Below are 20,636 nucleotides of genomic sequence, written 5' to 3'. Positions count from 1 at the left end.
TACCCGCGGGAAACGACCTCACGAAATAGGAGGACTTAGCGTTTTGGAAAAAACTGGATTGCATCTTAAAAAACGTATGTGCTCCTATTTACGAAAGGTTGGGATCCATCGAAAGCAGACTTGTGTGTATGGAACTCTCATTGGCCACGGCACAGCAACGGGGTGGTGGAAGGGGACCCAGCTCCCAACTGGAATGCACTAATGAGCAGACTCAATGCAGTAAGACCAAACCCACCACTAATGGCCAAGCCAATGCTGCTGCAAATATTAATTTCCTAGCTTCCCACGAGTCACATGGTACCATGGTGATTGATAATCAGCAAGGTGGAAAAAATCATCCAGTCTGCGGCGGATCCTATAGAATAGGGCCCGACATAGCTAGAAACGTCGAGCAGCCTGCACAGGTACAACCCCTGGGGCAGGCCTCTCCGGGTCTGATTGATATACACCTTCCCCCAGAGGCTGCCCCATATGTGGTGGTCCTAACTGGGGTTCCACCTCTGGCAACTGGCACTAGGTAAACGTATTGGGACCTAAAGAACAAATGTATATTTTGGCTCAATGCTAAACGTCCCTTGCCGGCCAATATGCGAGCTGAAATCTTGTACGCCAGGAGGGTAAACTGGGTGGGTAGAAAACCTAAGACAATAAAGGGGGGACTGTGTCATCATCAACTTTAGGGACAGGTGTTGTGTTGAATATATCTGTGGATGGTCCCATGATGTTGATTCTCCATCTTTAATTAGTACTGTGCCATTGTCTTACTTCTATGCACCGGCCCCTTTGCCTTTGTTTGGGTTACCTGGAGGGAGATTCATGAAAATGGGTTACCCAATGGGGGATATAAGGTCTTTTAATCGATTTGATGTACTATCCGGGTTGACTGACTGTGATTGACAGAAGTACAGTAATAGATGCCCTAGTCCCGAAAAGGCATACGTAGTCTTTGAGATAGAGAAGGCTAAAAAACAGGGTGGGATGTCCATAACAGCCAATCTTAGTGGTGCCAGTGTCGAAAATGTGTTGCCTGCCGTAATAAAAACCAATAGGGATGTGGAGCAAGGCCCCTGCCCCGAGCTAGGACAAAAAAAATCAACTATTATTCCTTCGGTGTTAAATATAGGACAATCTAAAGGGATCCCTAACACTGTCGGTTGCACAACGTTTTTATCCTGGAATGTGGCGGGTATGGGATCTAAATTAGCGTCACCCCTATGGTCAGATTTCATCGATGACCACGATATCTGCCTCTTCCAGGAGACATGGTCAGTAGAGCCCGTATTTAGGCTAGGCTACCTGAATTTTTTTGTCCCAGCGGTTAAAAGGCCAAAGGGTCGGCCAGCAGGAGGCTTGGTCATATGGGTCAAACAACGTATAAAGTGCAATATTCAACTTATCTCAAACCAGAACAATGATATTCTAGGAATTAGGTTAAATTTTCCATCAAATTTGCACATAGACGTATATAATGTCTATGTCAGGGGTTTACCAGGCGGCAAAAAGTTGGAGGTGGTATCAACACTAAATTCCCTTGTCGAGTCTAGACCTACTGATATGTTCCCACTCGTAGCAGGTGATTTTAACACGACCTTTGAACCATTGGGCTATCACGACGTGTCCTTAACGGAGGAGGAGGACCTAAGATGGGGCATCCCACAGCTCGAGATAATGCCAGCAAGTAAATGGACAGAGGCTGCCCTGAACTTAAAGGGGTTCTGCCTGGCCAACCAATTGAGGGCGGCCAATGGCAGGACCCCTTCTGACAGAGCACGGTGTAAAACCTACGATAATGGCACTAGGTCCTGCACTATAGATTATATCCTGGTTCACCTTGGGATGTGGCATGTTCTCGAGGACATGATGGTTAAACCTCGGATCGAAAGCGATCATAACCCACTAGTAGCCTTTTTTAGATCGGGCTTGGGGAAAGGATCGGAAGGGGCAACTGTTATGAAAGGTCCGACTACTCGGTTATCAAATGATGAACGTTACCTTAAGTGGGAAAAAGTTGCAGAGCACCCCGACCTTGTGGATAGTATAAAAATCAACCTCGACGAGGCGTTGACATCAATGAGGGCTGGCTGTATTAATAGTCAACCTTACTCAGCTGTAGAGAATATACACAGCATACTTTTTGCCAAGCTCAAAACTTACTTCTGCAGACCATCTTTAGCAAAACGAGTTTACAGAAGAAAGCAGGAGAATTGGTTTAATGCCTCCTGCAAACAAGCTCGGGAAGAGCTAGGATCTGCGCTTAAGTCTAAAGATCCGAATAAGATAAAGTTAGCTCGTAGCAACTATAAGAGGACACAATGGAAAGCTAAAAAGGATTGGGAAGTGAGCGAGTGGCAAGATCTCAAGGTAGCATGTAGTGGCAAGAACCAGAAGAAGTTCTGGGATATTTTTAAATGGAAAAGGGGAGAAATAATTGAAAGTCCACACAATTGCGTTCCCCAGGACTCCTGGATAGAGTTCTTTAAGAGCCAATATGCAAAAGATGCAGAGGATATTAGTTTATCCTACCAGGAATGGGGCTTTTACAAGGAGCCACCCTTTAGCAGCAAGGAGGTCGACAGGGCGCTTGATACGGTGACCCAGGGCCGCGCACCTGGTATGGATTCTATTCCCGCAGATGTGTTCGTACACGATAGGCAGAGATGGCACCTTTATATTACCCACTTGGCCAATGCTATTGCCCAGGGCATGGCCATTCCTCAATCCTGGAAAGGCGCTGAAATTGTCCCGATATACAAAAAAGGGGATAAATCTTTGGCTAGCAACTATAGGCCCATTAGTCTAATAGATGCTATACAAAAAGTTATGGGACGGCTGGTCTTGGGCAAAATCCAGTCCTGGATGGAGGATGGTAATATCTTGAGTCCTCTACAGGCTGGGTTTCGTCCCAAGACCAGCACCATTGACCAGGTTTTTAGGTTTTTGATACTTTATTGGAGGACAGTGGTATTAGAAAAAGGCGTTCTGTATGCAGTGTTTGTCGACCTGCGGGCGGCTTTCGATCTAGTCCCGCGTGGCAAACTGTGGCGAGTACTTCAGGGACTGGGGATGGCACCGGAGTTGCTGGCACTTGTCATTCGCTTACATGAGGACAACTTCGCTCGGGTACGTTGGGGCCGGCAGGGAGAGGTTACGGATACCTTCCCCGTGGAGCGGGGAGTGCGACAGGGTTGTGTCTTGGCACCCACCCTGTTCTCGCTCTTCGTTAACGGGGTGGCCGAGTTCCTCTCCGGGTCCCCACGGATGCTCCAGCTATGGCTGGAGCTCGTGTCCCAGTCCTCATGTTTGCGGATGATACTCTGCTGATTTCGAAAACTCCGAGTGGCCTCCAGCTCACTTTGCGGCGCTTCGAGGAGTTTTGGCTATTGCGCGGACTAGAAATTAATGTCGCCAAGACCAAGTTTATGGTGCTCAATGGCCCCAGACCCAATAAAATCTATAGACCTTTCAAAGGCGCAATTCTTATGAATGGATCCTCCCTAGAACAGGTTGATGCATTTACATATCTGGGAGTAACCTTACAGAAAAACATGCGTTGGAATAGCCATATAGATCTCTCATTATTGAAATATCAACAACAGACTGGCATTCTATTGAAACGATTTAAAACCTCGCAGTCTCAGCCAATGGAGCCTCTTCTAGAGATCTATACGATGAAGATCCGTAGCTCGTCTCTGTATGGGTCTGAGCTATGGGGGCATGGCAAAAACCCACAACGACTGAACGCCATGGAGAACGAGTTTATTCAGAAAGTCGCTGGCGTCCCGCAAAGAACTCCCCAGTTACCCCTCTTCTGGGATCTCGGCCTGAAATCTTTACAGGATACAGCTTATCTGCGTCCTTTGCTGTATTGGTGTAGGATATGTAGGATATGGTCAACCAAGGAGCTTAGTCATTACGCCTTGGGTTTAAAGGAAATCATAGAAAAGGATTCCTTCCACAAGATAGACTGGCTGAGGTCTGTAAAACTGTTACTCTATCGCATGGGATTGAGAGACCTTTGGGACGACCCTTACAACGCGGTCTTCCCTTCAAAAGAACTTGTGAAAATTAGATACTGGGAGTTGATCGGATCGGAATTATTCACCAAGGGGTGTTCATCCCTTATATCTGGCAGATTTCTGGAATTTAAGGCTTACGCCAGACTGGAACCGTATTGGGGTCTAATTGAAGTACCGTCTGATCATAAACTCTTTTTTCAGTTTAGGATAGGTACACTTCCGATACGATCATTCACATCTAATTGGGCAGCAGGGTCTCAAGATAAATGCCCAAAGTGTTGTGACAAGAACGAATCTATGAGTCATTTTGTTCTTTTCTGTCCTCTTTATACCATCCCACGTAAGAACTGGGTACAACCCGTCTTTCGATTAATAGGTACCCGAAGGTATGAGGAGGCCATGAGAATCCTGTCTACAGACCCAAGTCCGACAATTTCAATCGCAATGTCAAAATACATAAAGTGGGCCTGGGCAATTCGATCTAGACTGATTAATGCTAAAGTGACCTGCGACTAGGCATCTGATTAGCTTGTTTTATCGTGTGGACTGTTCATTGTTGCATTTACGTGTAGGGACTATTTTTTTCCATATCTTATTTTATAATGTTGTTTCACAAATGTAATTTTGTATTGATCATTATGTGCTGATGCATTTTGTTTTTATATATGGCTGTTATATGTCACTTTTACGACTTAATTGTCGAATAAAGTATTTGAACTGAACTGAAAATCAAGTTAGCGGTAAGTACAGTTGTAATTACTTTTCAGGGTCAGTGCTGGGCACCAAGATCCAGCACTGGGATCCCTCCTGATAAAGGGTGAGTAATTTCCTTTTCTTTATTGGGCTGATTTTAGATGAATATTTTAAAGTTTCAAAATTCAACACTTAGAAGAATGTCCAAGTGAAACCAGTCAATGTTACCCTATGGAAGAAAAGTGAGTTATCGGTTTTTGTGTAAGTACTCGACAGGCATAGTTAAGGTTCTGGGCATAGACTCAGGGGTCTCCCAGGGTCAGGTAGGTACAGTTGTTACACCCTCAGCGGCACAGGGGCAGCCGGATGCAAAGAGAGTTAGGCTCAATGTTATCCTATAGCGAGCAGGGGGCCTTTGGTTGGTGGCTGCTGGCAAGCAGGCCACGCGGCTGTGGGAGATGGGCTCCTGGTCACTTGCTCAGGGCAAGTGGGGAAGTAGATTAGGATAGAGGTTGCACTCCCAGAGGCACTCGGTGGCTGGGTGCAGGGTGCTTTTGAGCCGTCGGGCGCTCAATGGATTTCAATGGAGAAGCTCAGTGACGAACAAAGGCTGCAAGCTCGGGGACGAAGATTCTTCAGGAGCGACCACCACTTCGAGAGGTAAGTTGGGAAGTTGGAGGATAGGTAGGCACCCAGGAGTTGGGCACAGGGGGTCTTTTGGCATCAGGAAATCTTACCCTCGGCTGGACACGATTGGAGGGGCCCCTGGTTCTGAGGCTGCAGGAGTCGTCAAAAGCGTCGAGGTGGGCCTTTGAATGCTGGATTCTGGGTCACAGTCGCCAGGGGGACGTCCTCATGGTCTTTGTCCACTCAGGCACAGGCCAGGCTTGGCGGGTGCCGTGTGTGCAGGGTTCGTGGTTCCTGGCTGGTGCCAGGGGTTGTTGCTTGTTGTTGAGCAGGACCACTGCTCGTGGGAGTCCCAGTCTTTGTAGAGTCACAAGGCAGTCCGGTCCTCCGGGGTTTTTGAGGTTGCTGACCACTGGAGACGCCAGGGTTTAGCAGGAGCACGTTCGAGGGTCGACAGGCCTGTAGGGCTGGGGCCAAATCAGTTGGTGTCTTCCTCTTGTTAGCCGCTGCACGGCAGGTTTCTTGTTTCTTGATCTTCTTGTTTGTTTCGGAATCGGGATCTGAGGAAGGAAGGTGCAGGGTGTCCCTAAATACTAAATTTTGGGTTCGTTACAGGGAGGTAAAGGGCAGGGACCAATGGGTCCCTTCCCTGGGGTGGGTACACCCCCTATCCTGCCACTCTCCTGTCGGAGGGGGGCAGTAGCCTAGTCTGATTGGGCAGGGCTCCCCATATTCAAGATGGCGAGAGCCCGGAGATGTGCATCACCTCGCCTCCCCCACCGGAGGGGTGGGGTTGGCAGAGGCTGGCACACCCCCTTTCCTTCCTTGGGGTTTCCCGCCAGTCTTCCCGCCAGAGTGGGGGTCAGAACCGGTGTGGGCCAGTTGCTGAGTACAAAAGTGGCCTGGAGAAGCTCACAAAGGCGGCATGCCTTTGAAGCCATCCTGGGGAGGAGACCTAGCACCTCGCCCAGGATGTGCATTGTTGCAGGCCCAGGAGCGCGAATGGCTCTCTGCCCAGGGGTCCAGCAACATGTCTGCTGTGTGGCAGCCTAGGCAGCCCCTCAGACAAGACGTGGATTGTAGGTTAGGTTCAGGGGGCAATTCTAAGTCGTGCATTGTACATTAAATCCCACAGTGGCATCAGTGTGGGTTTAATGTGCTGAGAAGTTTGATACCAAACTTCTCAGTCTTCAGTATTACCATCATGGTGCTGTGGAGTTCGTGTTGACGACCTCCCAGCACCATATACTCTTAATGGCAGCACTGCACTTACAGTACCCATGAATGGACCTGGGTACTGTAGGGGCACAGGGCTCATGCACCTGTACCCACACCACTGGCATAGGGCACCCAGCTAGAGGGGTGACTGAGGTATGCCAGGGCAGTGTGTTTTGTGGGCATGGCACACAGGGATGTGTGCCATGTCGACTCTCTGTTTTGTTATGCACCAAGACACTCAGCTTGCAAAGGCAGTGTGTGTGTGTCAGGGTACAGGGCCTCTAAGGGTAGGACAATAAGTGCTGCAGCCCTTAGGGGCCTTCTCTGGTCACAAGGCTCTGGGTACCTAGGGTACCATTTACCAGGGGCTGAAATGTGGCCAGACATGCCAATTGGGTTTAGGCTTCATGCAGTTTTTAGGGAAGGAACACAGGCCCTCGGTACCCGATTGGCAGGAGCCCAGGGCACACTCAGTCAAAGTACATCAGCAATTCAGCAAAAAGTGGGGGCATACCATGCAAGAAAGATGGCACTTTCTCACACCCTCCACGAGTTTTCCGATCGAAGATGTTTGAGTCGAAACGATACGTGGAGAATGGAAAAGGCGATCAAGAAACAATACTGTCGAGGGTAGTGGATTGCGTGTCTAAGGGAACGCGGGAAACAGTGGCGAACTGGAGCGCAGCAATACACATCCGAACCCGATGGCGGAAAAAAACAATCTAAGAATGGAGCCAATGCCCATGCGCACTATCACCGAAAGGAGGAGTCACCTACCTTGTGACTGGAAAAGACTTCTTCAAACAAAAACAAAGTTCAAACATCCAGACCCAACACTAGATGGCGGGCTATGCAAAGCATGTGATCTACAGCTCACATGCCTCCAACATAGGTTTATAGGAACTACACAACACTGGAAAAGAAGGGTGTACCCATTTTCTAAGAGATTTAAAACCCAAAGATCTGATGTAACAGATTTCTAATTTTGTAGAAAATGGAACACCCGGCCTCCTACGGGTCCAACATGCTCCAAGATGTGGGATCTAGAGCTGCTTGCTTGCCGATCCAGTCAGGGGGGACAGGAGAGGAGGAGTAGGGGGAGGAGGAAGAGACCTGTTGGAGAGCAGCCCCTCACAGGCAACCTCTTCCCTTCCCTCTGTACGCCTTATACAGGGGTTTCTGCTGCTGACTGCCTTGAAATGGAGCAGCCTTTTCAAACCCATAAAATCTCTTGTAACCAAAATCACTAGGCTGGAACTGTAGGACTAAGGATCTAGCAGTATCCTTGCTATCCTTAAAACGTTGTTGCAGAGCTGAATCTACCTTTGCCCCAAGGAGCCTGGAGCCATCAAAGCGAAGATCCAGCAGAGTGGCTTGAATGTACGGTGAAAATCCAGATCCTCTTACCAGGCTTGTCTCCTGGTCGCCACCGAAGAGCCCATCAACTTGGCGACTGAGTCCGCTGTATCTAGACCCGACTGGATCACCTGAAGGGCTGATGTTTGTGTATCAGTCAACACCTCCATAAAGGGTCCTCAAACATCCTCAGGCAGCTTAGGAGCCACCTCCTTGGATGTGTTCATCAAGGCATGGATATACCTTAACAGGCATGTGGCATTAGTGGATTTCAAGGACATGCTAGCCGATAAGAACACCTTTGTAGCTGACTGTTCCAGCTTTTTAGAATCCCTTTCCCCCAGGGCGGAGGGGAAGGAACTTGCCCACTGTCTGGAAGAATGTGAACCTTGAACCACCAAGCTTTCCGGTGAAGGATGAGAGGTTAAAAAAGCTGGATCTCCAGATGCAGCCTTATAACATCTTGCTACTGCCCTGGAGACAGCCGGGGCAGACATTGGCTACGACCACACCACCAAAATTGGCTCCGTCAGAGCTTCAATGAATGGGAGCAAAGGCTCTACCACTAAAGGAGAGTGCAAAGCCTCAGTCAGAAAGTTAGACTCTAACTCAGCAGTGGGCAACTGCAGATCCAAAAGGTAGGCAGCCTTTCTAATAACAGTGTGATATGGAGCCACGTCTTGAGAAGGTAGAGCATTGGTAGAAGAGAGCTCCCACTCCAGAGCAGTGTCCAATCAAAAGGCCTCCTCAAGATCTTCAAAGTCATCTACAGACTTCTGCAAGTCCTCCTCTTCCAGAAGCCTCTGTGCCTCCCTCCTGGACTGCATCTTTGGAATCAGTATCGGCAGCGCCAGGCACGGCACCAGTGACATCGTGTCATAGTCCCATTCCTGCGAGCGCACGACAAGAGAGACGGAACACGTCACCGGCCGTCCGCCGCGCTGACGTGAACTACACTACCCAGACTTCTTAGCGCGTCACGCGAAGACGCATAAAGCCGGAAGTTGAGTCCCGAGACGCTGTCGGAAATTCAGAGCATTGGGGAACTTTCGTCCGCTACAGCTCCTGTCGTGGCAGTCCTGGTCCGGTAAGGGTGCGTTGCACCGCTGCATATTCGTGTTCTTGTGCCATCCTCCGTTGGTGAGCTGCTGCTCGTGCGGAGGCTGGCGTTTCCTGGTTGCCAGCACTGCTTGCGCTTCGGATATGTTCGGCCAGCATTGTCGGCCGGCGGGGGTGTGTTGCTACTATATGTCCTAAGGGTGTCTCACCTTCACCGAGTTCTACTAGTTGCTATGGTCCCGCAGAAGGCCGTGTAAGAGTCATTACCCTGGAACCATACACAGTCAAGGTCGTATGAATCACAGACAATTACGCTACTGAGTAAAGCAGCAAATAAGGGGATGAGCTGATGTGGCTGAATGAATGTGGCTTGCTGTGTTATGTGAAGTAACATATCCACAGTCTTGTTTAATGGTATTCTCTCTGGCTCTATCTTTAACAGGGGTTGTATGAGTGGTAGAGGTCTACGCTTTATCCCTGTGAGGAACGGTGGAGTCTAGAGAAGGAGATACCCAAATCAAGCTCGCCTGCACAGAAGGCGCCCCCACCCCCTCTACTTTTGTTTCTATTACAATCTCTACATGGATGATTCTTTTTCTTTGCAGATCTCCCTCCCCGCTGTTCCCTTCCTTTGCTTCCCCCACTTGATCCTTCCGATGACCTGTGCCATCACGGCTTGTAGGCTTGGTTAGATCAAGAGGTGGACCCCTCAGTCATCAAACCGATCCCGAGGACTGGTCAGTGGTACACATCGGAGCTGACATCGAAGGAGGTCCCTCAATAGTTGCCAGCAGGGCGGCACGAAGTCAGGAAGGCATCGGGCCAGAGCCTGACGGTGCCAGGGAAACCTGCGGGATCGGCGTCGAGGACCTCGGCATCGGGAGAGGCCATGACAGAGTCATCGGCATGAAAGGCACGAACGGTGCCTGGGCATAATGGTAGGGAATGCCCAAAATAAAGTAAAGCGGTCCCACTGGGCCAGCCAGCGCACCGGATGGGTTAGCCGCTTTGGCAAACATGCCAAACATCGCATTTAGGAAATGCGACGGATCCACACCTGGACCTGTAAAAGGTGGGTATGGATCCGGAGCCGCCTGGTCTGGTTCAGTTTGAGGCCGTTAGGAGGGTACTGGCTGTGGCGCCAGAGACACCAGAGCCAGAATAGGCGAAGCAGGAGATACAGGAGACACTGGCAAATCCATCAGCACCGGAGAATGTACTGGAGTCGCCTGCGGAGAAGGCGAGATGTCATCTTTTCTATGACGCCACTGCACTAGGGAAGCCGACCTCGATGAATTGCCCTTCGAAGACCGATGCCTGGACCCATGACACCACTTCTTCTTGTGTTTTTTGGATGACCTTGAGGTGTGCGGGGTCGGGGACTTCAACTTGGTACTCTTGCGGCCTCTCTTTTCCTTTTTCGCTCTGTCCATAAATAATTTTGCCTCTCTTTCCTTAAGAGCCTTCGGATTCATTCTTCGACAAGATGCACATCCCTCATCGTCATGAACCGACGATATACAACAAAGGTAATCTTCATGGGGGTCCGTGATGGACACATGACCCTCACATTCCGAACAAGGTATGAACCCTGACTTCTTCTGTGTAGCCATCGCAGTGCTACAACCACAGATAGACTGTTACAATATTAAGCCTACAAAGAAATAGAGAGTCCTAGAGAACCCATTGCGTGACGATGGCGCGGAAAAAAGGAAACGGACATCAGCACGCCGACAAGGTCTTTTTATAGCTCCGATTAAGTCATATAGAGTTGCGAGCGGAGCCGTGCTATTTTGATGTCCTCGTCGACGTGGGTGAGCTATGAACATTTTTTCCGTGGAATGCTGGCGCAAATGTAATTCGAAAGGTGAGGAATCTACAGGCAGATGTATCCATCAGAACTCCCTTTTTAATACATGCAAGTCTTTGGTACAGCAGGCCTATCAAAGCCTACATCAGGGTGCAGCATATTAAAAAGTAGAGCATGTGTTTTACATGTTCTCACAATAAAAAATAGCTATTGCCATTTAAACTGTGGGAGAGACTGGTAGCTCCATTGGGAATTACAGAGTTACACACTGACAACTCAGCTGTGCTAACTTCTGAAGGGGACTTCCAAAGTTGGTACTTAAAGGTATCAAACAACTTGACACATTAAGCCTAACTTAATGCCCAAGCGAAATTAATGTAACCTGTTGCCACATGCAACATGCAACATTTAGAAAGTTACCACTCTGTTGCCAGTTTTCCAGTGGCCTCTTGCTGAGGCTGGCCATGGGACATCCATCTGTCTGCTGGTAAAACGTGTCAACGGCTACAAGGACAACAATATAGGCCTCATCCTGGCAAGAAGTCACACTGGGCGTTACTGCAAGCTCCTCTAAGGGCAATTTCTGGTCATACAAAGAACCCTGGCACCCTGAACTCAGATCTCACTTGGACTGGAGTAGAGGGCCAAAGAAGGTCTGCACTGCTAACTTTGGAACCGGCAAATAAGAGGCTGCAGACGATGGGCTGCACCTGCTGCTCCTAGGGCTAATAAAGGAAAGGACTACGCCTGCAGTGTCCTGCTTGTGGAGAAGCTGTTGTCCTAGCCCAGCCAGAAGCAGAGACTCCAAAAGCCAGATGGATGACTTGCTGTTGGCAGCATAAGGCCACAAAAGCTGAAGAAGTGTGCCTGGGAGCGATATTAGCCCAGATCACTGGATCATTGCTCCTCGTCACAGTGCAGCCTGAGAGACGGAAATGTTTCAAGTACAAGAAACTTTTTGCAAAATATGTGTGCAGTGTTTAATAGTGTCATCTTGCCACAGAGTGGACATTTCCCATGGTGGTGGTTGTGAAGGATGGCGTGTAGACATACACATGGGCCACATACAGGTGGGTACAGTTGACACCAATAAAGCAGTAAACACAGAAAAAGATTTTTTTTAAAGTGGAAAGTTTGAAGGAAAACAAAAAAAAGAGAGTAAGTTAAGCAGAAATACCTGCATGTCACAGTGTCACAGTGTTCAATAACTTGATTCAGTAAACATTTTAATTTGATCATCCATACACGTTTTTCCAGTGTAGGACTTTCAATGTCTTCCTTGCATACATGCCCTCATTTTAGATGAGAAAAATGGGAGATTTTGGAGCAAAAAATTGGGGCAATGTATTTTCTCCATTGACTTCTATGGAAGTAGAAGCAATTTCAGGCCGGAGACATATAAAATAAAGCCTTTACTGCCTTAAAAAAAATCTTAAGTCTCCTGCCTGCATACGGTCTGTTGGCATGTATGTACTTGATAGCGGTACTGCACCCTAAGAAATGTTTGACCATAGACAACAACGGTAGCACCAAGCCTTTCTTTCTGCAATCTAGAGTCTATTTTTCCATTGGTGGTATCAGAAACAGTTCCTGTGGAAACAATGTGATAAAAGGCAACTGTTCAAAAGTAAAATCTGCTTCTACCTGTGTTTTTGCTTTTTACTCAACAGAAGCTGAGCCACCGAGGCGCATGCCTCTGCCTCTTTCACAGCCTCCCGGAGTCTGCGGTAAAGATCATTTTCTGGGTACTTTCTGTCTTCTGCATCCTCCAGCATTACTTTGAGCTCAATTACATCTGCAAAATTAAATGACTAGCATTAACGGACGCAGTAGTCATGAATATTTATGGGCAGTGCAACAGTGCTACAGTTGACATACCCACATTCATTGGCCCACCCATGCCTATCCTATCTTCTATTCGCCTAAAGGCGTACTGCCAATACACAAGACACTGGAGCATAAGAAAGCAGCTGGAAGAAATGCAAGCACATGTTATAAGGCACAGGCTAACAATATAATAATCATAGTTTCAAAACTCAAATAATTTCAGTGATACGCAGGCCTAATTAACGGGACAGGAAAAGGGACGCATTTTCTTAAGCAACTCCATCATGATCTAACAAGTGCTACCATAGTTGTCAACATTGTTTGTGTTGGAGTGGATTATACACCTGGAAGGATCACAAAGTGTCTGTTTTGCAGAGAAGGCAGAATGAAGAACTGCAGATGATTTGTGGCCATGCCTGATGTTTTGGAGCCGGTGCTGTTTGGAGTCCATGCACTTGCTGCATTTGGAAGACTTGAGCGGGTGCCCTGAGCCCAGCGAGTCAGGTGGGGTATTGTAGCAGTATTCGCTGAGGCTACTGGTTGCCCGGACCACTATACTTAGGCGCATGATCACGGAGAGCGCGACGCTCCACTGACCGGCTGTAAAAATCTCTCAGAGTGGGCCAGTGCCCGGGGGTCGCTGCAAGGAGAATCTGCTATTATGGCCCCAGGGAGGAGGCAAGCGTGGAGCCGCCCCCTCACCCTTCCCAGAGACATGGGAGCCTGGTGATCCCAACCCTAAGGCCGCACTATGCACTGGGGTCCGGGACTCCACTCTGGCTTGGAACCAGATCGGTGGAAGAGGGAGCGCACCACCCCCCACTAATTAGCGGAAGTCCCACCCCGCTCCCCATGCTTGGTGAGAATGGGAGGACACCACGACGAGCCCTACCATGTCCGCAGGAGAGGACAGGGCAGAGGAAAACTCTCCCCAGAGCAACAGGAGGGCCCTCAACTAATTTGCATGCTCCTGAGGGAGCGCCCCATAATGGCCTGTGGGACCTGTGTTGGACAAAAACATTTTCTCCTGCTCTGGTTGATTCAGAATGGAGGGACCACCACCACAAATATCGAAAAAAGTGCTGGGGAGATGCAGAGGCATTGCAGCTTCCCTCGGGGGCACAAGGTTTTTAGAAAAAGTACTGACCTTAAGTTGGAAGGGTCACAGGAAAGATGCTAACCACTGGCTTTACTAGCATGTTTAAGCAATCCCTATGCTGGAGCATGCGCTCTGCAGCTGGGAGTACTCTATGAAAAAGAAAAAGCATGGACTAGACAATTAATTATTGAGTGGTATTACTGTGTGTCAGCAAATGATGATTACTAGCCCACACCACTTTCCTTGAGTAGGCCTTGGAAAGTCAAGCGCTACAATGGGGTGTTTGGTTCCCAGTGGAGGACAAATGTGGATCGATTACTTGTGCAGGCCACACAACTAATGGCCTGTTTCTCTATACCCATCATCCCACAAAATTTTCTTTAATAGAGATGAAAATTTTAAGTCATGAACCATTACATTCTGTCTGACAGGATACAAATCTATAACATTTACAGTCATGCTTTCTTAAGATTTCTGCTCCGACGAGGAGAAAAAAACTAGAGCAGATCTCCTTTTGGGGGTGGAACTAATTCTTGGAGCAAAAAAACTCTTGGGAGGCTGCAGTGAGATCTGACACCTCCATAGAAAGTGTTTGATATGTAACTATGGAGTATCATAATTATCTAGTCCCTAAAGTCATACCAGCAAGCTGTGACAGACCTAGCCAAGCAGGATCTGCAAAAATGTTTAAGGAAACAAGCACTTTTCTATCTCTTAACTTAGAGCATCATCTGGTATTACACTAACAGTCTCCACGCCCTTCAAGGAGCCTCCAGGGGAGAGACAGGGCGCTGTAATATTAACCAGTGTTGCACCGAAATCCAAAAGCTCCAAGAAGGACCCATTACTGCAGAAAGGCAGGGCCACAATGGTGCCGCCTTGATCCCGCAAGCCAACACTACAAGTTACTTTGTGACCCCGCCCTCCCAAAGTACAGACCACCGCCACATATCGCTTCACTCCTTAGGCCACAAAGTGGTGGTATGAACTGAAGCCAGGTTTGAGAGATCCACTGAAGACACCACTGGCCATGACTGCTGAGCAGAAAGACGGCAAGGAAGAGCTTTTCTGGCCAGAGCATGCCCACTGACTCACACCGCATGTGCTGGACTGCAACAGCCTCTGATCGTGTAGCATGGACATTGTAGGAAGCTGGCTCTGTATATCTGTTATAGTGTGCACAGAGTCCAGTGGATCCCCAGAGACCTACAGAGGGTAAAGTGAATAATTCTAAAAGAGCTATTTTTGCTAGTGTGGTTTAGCAGTTAGGCTGATCAAAGGGTGTGAGAAAGTGGCTCTGTATATACTGTTCCCAAATAGGTACAGTGTGTACAGAGTCCACACCCCCCTGAGGTTTGGCAGAGGCTAAAGTTAGATATAACCTTACTCTCTAAAGTGGTAGCTTGTCGAGCAGTAAGGCAATATCAGAGGACAGTGTAAAGCATTTGTTGTACAAACTCAGTCAGCAAAATGGTTTCACACACTCAATAACTGAACTCTAGGCCAATGGTTTATAAAAAATATATGTCTGTTTTATTTTAGAACCAACAATAGGTATTGAAATATACTTTCTCAGAATTATATGTTTTATATAAATACTTTTGCAATATGCAATTGGCTTTTGTAGAAAGTTACAAGTTGTTGCAATAGGCAACACAATTTTAACCACAATAATGCATTGAGTTCAATGGAAGTTTCAAGTTATTTGCATTAGATTACTTTCAGGATTACTTTTGTGATTCCAGGACTGGATCCTAGATTCAGTCCTGGGACAGTACTTAGAAACAAGTGATAAAAGTCGACTTGGTAACTACTAGGATTTTTAAGTAATATTTTGCTATTTTAAAAGTTGACACTTAGAAGAAATTTCATAGAAAACAGTCAATGATTCCCTATGGAAGAAAATTCAAGTTGCAGGTATAGTATGTTCTCGTTACTTTTGTAATTCAGTACTGGGTGCCTAGACTCAGTCCCGGGACCTTTATCCAAAACAGGTCAGTAATCACGTTTTCACAATTTATACGATTTTTAAAGAATATTTAAACTTTGCAGAAATCGACACAAGAAATTTCACAGAAAAACAGTCAATGATTTCCTACGGAAGAAAATTGGGTTACTGGTAAGAACGGTTGTGAATATTTTTCAGGGTCAGTGCTGGGCACCAAGATCCAGCACTGGGAGATCACCTGCTAGCAGGAGAGTATTTTCGTTTTCGTTACTCGGCTGATTTTTGGGGAATATTTTAAGTTTTGAAAACTCCACACTTTGAAGAAATTTCAGAAGAAACCAGTCAATGTTACCCTATGGAGAAAGGAATATGCTACTTACCAGTATGCACCTGTTCTTGGCATGTAGAGCTGCAGATCTACACACTTTTGCATAGATCGCCATCTGGTGTTGGGCCCGGATGTTTGCAGTTTGTTTTTCCTCTTGGAAAGACTTTGGAAGTCACGAGGTCGGTGACTCCTCCTTTGGATGGTATTGCGCATGGGCTTCGGCTCCATCCTCAGATTGTTTTTCGCCAGCAGGGAAAGATGGAGCGTAGTGATAACAGTGAAGAAACCCATGTGTGTATCTAAATAAGATAAACTGGAACAGATACAGGTAGCCGGGGAGGCGGGTGGGCGTGTGTAGATCTGCAGCTCTACATGCCAAGAACAGATGCATACTGGTAAGTAGCATATTCCGTTCGAGGCATATGAGCTGCAGATTACACACTTTTGCTTTGACTATATAGCAGTTCCCAACCTTAGCGGTGACCACCGGTATCTGTTGCAGTGGTTTGAAATAATGTTTTGAGTACAGCCTGGCCCACACTAGCTTGTTGCTTGGTTTGCACATCTACACAGTAATGTTTAGTGAAAGTGTGCGGTGTTGACCATGTAGCTGCTTTGCAGATATCATCTAATGGGATGCTCCCTAAAAATGCCATGGAAGCCCCTATCTTTCGTGTAGAATGGGCTTTAGGGGGAACGGATAGCGTTCGTTTTGCTTTGTGGTAGCAAATCTGAATGCATTTTACAATCCACCTAGCTATCCCTGATTTTGAGATGGGGTTGCCCTTGTGTGGTGGAGAGAACGAGACAAACAGTTGTTTGGTCTTGCGGAAAGGTTGTGTTCTCTCGATGTAGTAGAGTAAGGCTCTTTTGACATCTAGTGTGTGCAGAGCCCTTTCTGCAACGGTCTGTGGTTGCGAGAAAAATACTGGTAGTTCTACAGATTGGTTTAGGTGAAAAGGGGAAATGACTTTAGGTAGGAATTTTGGGTTGGTACGGAGAACAACCTTGTTATGGTGCATCTGAAGAAAAGGTTTCTTGTATGGTAAGTGCTTGTATCTCACTGACCCTTCTAAGGGAAGTGATGGCTACAAGGAAAGCTGTTTTCCATGTTAGGAATTGTAGTTCACATTTGTGTAAAGGTTCGAAGGGAGGCCCCATTAGCCTTGTGAGAACAATATTTAAGTTCCACACAGGTGAGGGTGGTACTCTGGGGGGACTATTCTTTTTAGGCCTTCCATGAAGGCTTTAATGGCAGGTACTCTAAAGAGTGAAAGATGTTGCCTATTTTGTAAGAAAGCTGCAATTGCTGCGAGGTGTAGTCGAATGGACGTATAGGCTAGATTACACCTTTGTAGGTGGAGTAAGTAGCCTATGATGTGTTGATTGCACACGTCCAGGGGATTGATGGTGTTGTTATGGCAATAAACAAATCGTTTCCACTTGGCAGCGTAACACGCTCTAGTGGTAGGTCGTCTAGCTTCTCTGATGACGTTCATACAGTCAGGGGGAAGATTTAGGTACCCAAATTCTAGGATTTCAGGAGCCAGATCGCAAGGTTGAGCTGAGCTGGGTCCTGGTGTCTGATCTGTCCATGGTTCTGGGTTAGGAGGCATGGTGAGAGGTGTAGTTTTTGGTGTGGTACTACAGAGAGTTGCAGCAGCGTGGTGTACCACGGTTATCTGGCCCACGTTGGAGCTACTAGGATTAGTGTGAGGGAGTGTTGTTGTAGTTTGCGCACCACTAATGGAATGAGTGGGAGAGGCGGAAAAGCGTACGCAAATTTGCCTGACCAGTTCATCCAGATCGCATTTCCTTTGGACAATGGGTGTGGGTATCTGGCGGCGAAGCTTGGGCATTTTGTGTTTTCGTGGGTGGCGAAGAGGTCTATCTGTGCATGCCCCCACATTTGAAAGAACGGATGAAGAACCTGTGGGTGAAGTTCCCACTCGTGTATTTGTTGTGTCTGTCTGCTGAGCAGATCTGCCACGGTGTTTTGGACTCCTGGGACATGTTGAGCTAGGAGAAAGATTTTGTGGGGAATTGCCCATCTCCATATGCTCTGTGCTAATTGAGAGAGCTGTGGAGAGTGTGTGCCGCCTTGTTTTTGTATATAATACATGGCCGTCATGTTGTCTGTGCGAATGAGGACTACCTTGCCTGAAATCTGTATTTGAAAAGATTTTAGGGCTAAAAAGATTGCTAGTAACTCCAGATGGTTGATATGGAGTAACTTTTGTTGAGGCGTCCATGTGCCCTGCACGGTGAGATGTAATAGGTGAGCTCCCCAGTCGGAGAGCGATGCGTCCGTTGTTAGTATTATCTGGGGAACCGGGTCCAGGAACGGTCGACCTTTGGAAAGGTTTGTTGTGTTCCACCACTGCAGAGAGCGATGGGTGCGACCGTCTACCAACACCAGATCTGTCAGTTGACCTTGGTTCCACTGGTGCGCTAAGCACTCTTGGAGGGGACGCATCTGGAGTCTTACGTGGGGCACTATGAAAATGCAAGAGGCCATCATCCCTATTAGTTGCATGAACACTCGTGCTGGAAGGGAGTGTTGAGGTATGAATATTTGTCGCAAAGCCTGAATGCTTGCAATCCTGGCCGGATTGGGGTAGGCTATCGCTTTTGAGGTGTCTATGGTGGCACCGAGGTATTGTTTTATGTGGGATGGTTGTAGCTGTGACTTTTGGTGGTTCACCGTGAAGCCTAGTTGGTGAAGTAGTTCAATTGTGGTGGAGGTGTGTTGTACACACTGATTGTATGAAGTGGGTTTTATCAGCCAATCGTCTAGGTATGGGAAGACGTGAATGTGCTGTCTTCTCAAGTGTGCCGCCACTACTGCCAGGCACTTGGTGAATATCCATGGTGCTGTTGTGACTCCGAATGGGAGCACTTTGAATTGGTAGTGTTGTCCGTCCACTACAAATCTGAGGTACTTTCTGTGTGCATGGTGCACTGGAATGTGGAAGTATGCGTCTTTCAAGTCCAGAGTGGTGAGGAAGTCGTTTTGGGAGAGGAGCAGAAGTACCTGCTGAAGCGTTACCATATGAAAATGGTCTGAGTGTATGTATATGTTAGGGGCCGGAGATCTAGAATAGGTCGTAGAGTCTCGTCCCTTTTTGGTATGAGAAAATATAGGGAGTAGACCCCCATATTTTGTTGATTGACAGGAACGTGTCCTATTGCCTGTTTTTGTAGGAGAGAGATTACCTCCTGCTTTAGTAATTTTGAATGTTCTTGTGACATTGGGCGTTGCCTGGGTGGAATGTTTGGGGGGGTAGATGTTAGTTCTAGGCAGTAGCCTGACCAAATTATTTGGGTCACCCATTTGTCTGAGGTGATGGTCTCCCAGACATGAAGGAAATTTTGGAGTCTGCCCCCGACCAGAGTGGAATGGTCTGGGACGAGCGGGGGGGGGGGGGGGGGGGGAGTCATTGGGTAGGAGGTGTGGCAGAACGGGCGTGGTTTGTTTTGCCTCTGCCCTTGTTGTTGTTACCCCTGTAGCTGCCTCTTTGGTAACGGTGGTCTGAGTAGGGGATTTGTATGATGTGGACGCTGTGTCTGAGGAGTAGCCCCTGGATGTACTCCGAAAGGAGGAGCGGCGAAAGGAGCGTCTGGGCGGGTGAGACTGTAAGGCCCTCCTGGATTTTGCGGTATCCGTGTGGGTTTTCATTTTTTCTAAGGCCTCATCCACCTTTGGCACAAATAGATGTTCCTGGTCAAAGGGATGGTTAAGGATGGAGGCTTGTACTTCTGGTTTAAAACCAGATACTCTTAACCAAGCATGGTGACGGAGAAGGACGCTGGTGTTGATGGCCCTGAAGGCTGTGTCTGCTGCATCTAGGGCACAATGTATGAGGGTATTCGTGATTGTTTTACCCTCTTGAATTAACTCGTTGGCCCTAGCTTTATATTTTTCAGGGAGATGGTGCATTATGCTTTCTAATTCGTCATAATGAGCCCGGTCATATCTGGCCAGTAGTGCCTGAGTGTTTGCTATACGCAATATGTTGGCCGCCTGGGATGCTGTGTGTTTGCCTGATGCATCTAGTAGTTTTGATTCCTTGTCAGGTGGTGGTGCATCACCTGACGCTTGTGAATTTGCCCTTTTACGTGCCGTAGATACTATTAAAGAATCTAGTGGCGCTGGTCCTCTGATGTAGGAGGGATCTGAGGGAGCAGGTTTGTATTTTTTTTTTCAATACGTGGGTTAATGACCCTGGCTCTAACTGGGTCCTTAAAAACTTCTGCCGCATGCTTTACCATCCCTTTGAGCATGGGCAGTATGGAGGTGGACCTATGTGAGGTATCAAATGTGTCTAGGAGGGAATCTTCCTCCACGGGGTCGGTATGCAAGTCCACCCCGTGATAATGTGCTGCCCTTTGCAGAAGATGGTTGAACCCTAATGAATCTTCTGGTGGAGATGGTCTAGAAGGGTAAAGATCGTCTTGTGGGACGTTGGGGATATCTGGAATATTGTAATCGTCCCATGGATCTGGGGATCCTGTAGGGGTGGGGTCCTGTGGCACATCCCTTATATCATGATATGGGTCCCCCTGATCATCATCGTCTGGAGACGGGGTCGGAGAACGATGAGGTGGGGGTGGAGAGGGCGGAGGGGGTGGAGGTGGGGAAGAAGGAGGAGGAG

General features: G+C 47.8%; 1 protein-coding gene across 7 annotated transcripts in view; it reads right to left on the bottom strand.

Annotated features, from left to right (window-relative positions):
* The window catches only part of KDM5A (lysine demethylase 5A), a 1,031,636-nt gene that overhangs the window by 602,092 nt on the left and 408,908 nt on the right, over window positions 1-20,636 (bottom strand). For all 7 annotated transcript variants that reach the window (XR_014981238.1, XR_014981239.1, XM_085652274.1 and 4 more), the window contains one exon: window positions 12,424-12,574. Coding sequence is in view for 5 of the 7 variants with exons in the window: in XM_085652274.1 (XP_085508400.1) it covers window positions 12,424-12,574 (151 nt within the window). In the remaining 2 variants the exon portion in view is untranslated. The remainder of the gene's footprint in view (window positions 1-12,423; window positions 12,575-20,636) is intronic.

This window comes from Triturus cristatus, chromosome 4_1 (assembly GCF_964204655.1).
Source record: "Triturus cristatus chromosome 4_1, aTriCri1.1, whole genome shotgun sequence".
Lineage (NCBI taxonomy): Eukaryota > Metazoa > Chordata > Amphibia > Caudata > Salamandridae > Triturus > Triturus cristatus.
The sequence above is the reverse complement of the archived record's forward strand: the minus strand, read 5'-3'. Positions and strand labels throughout refer to the sequence as shown.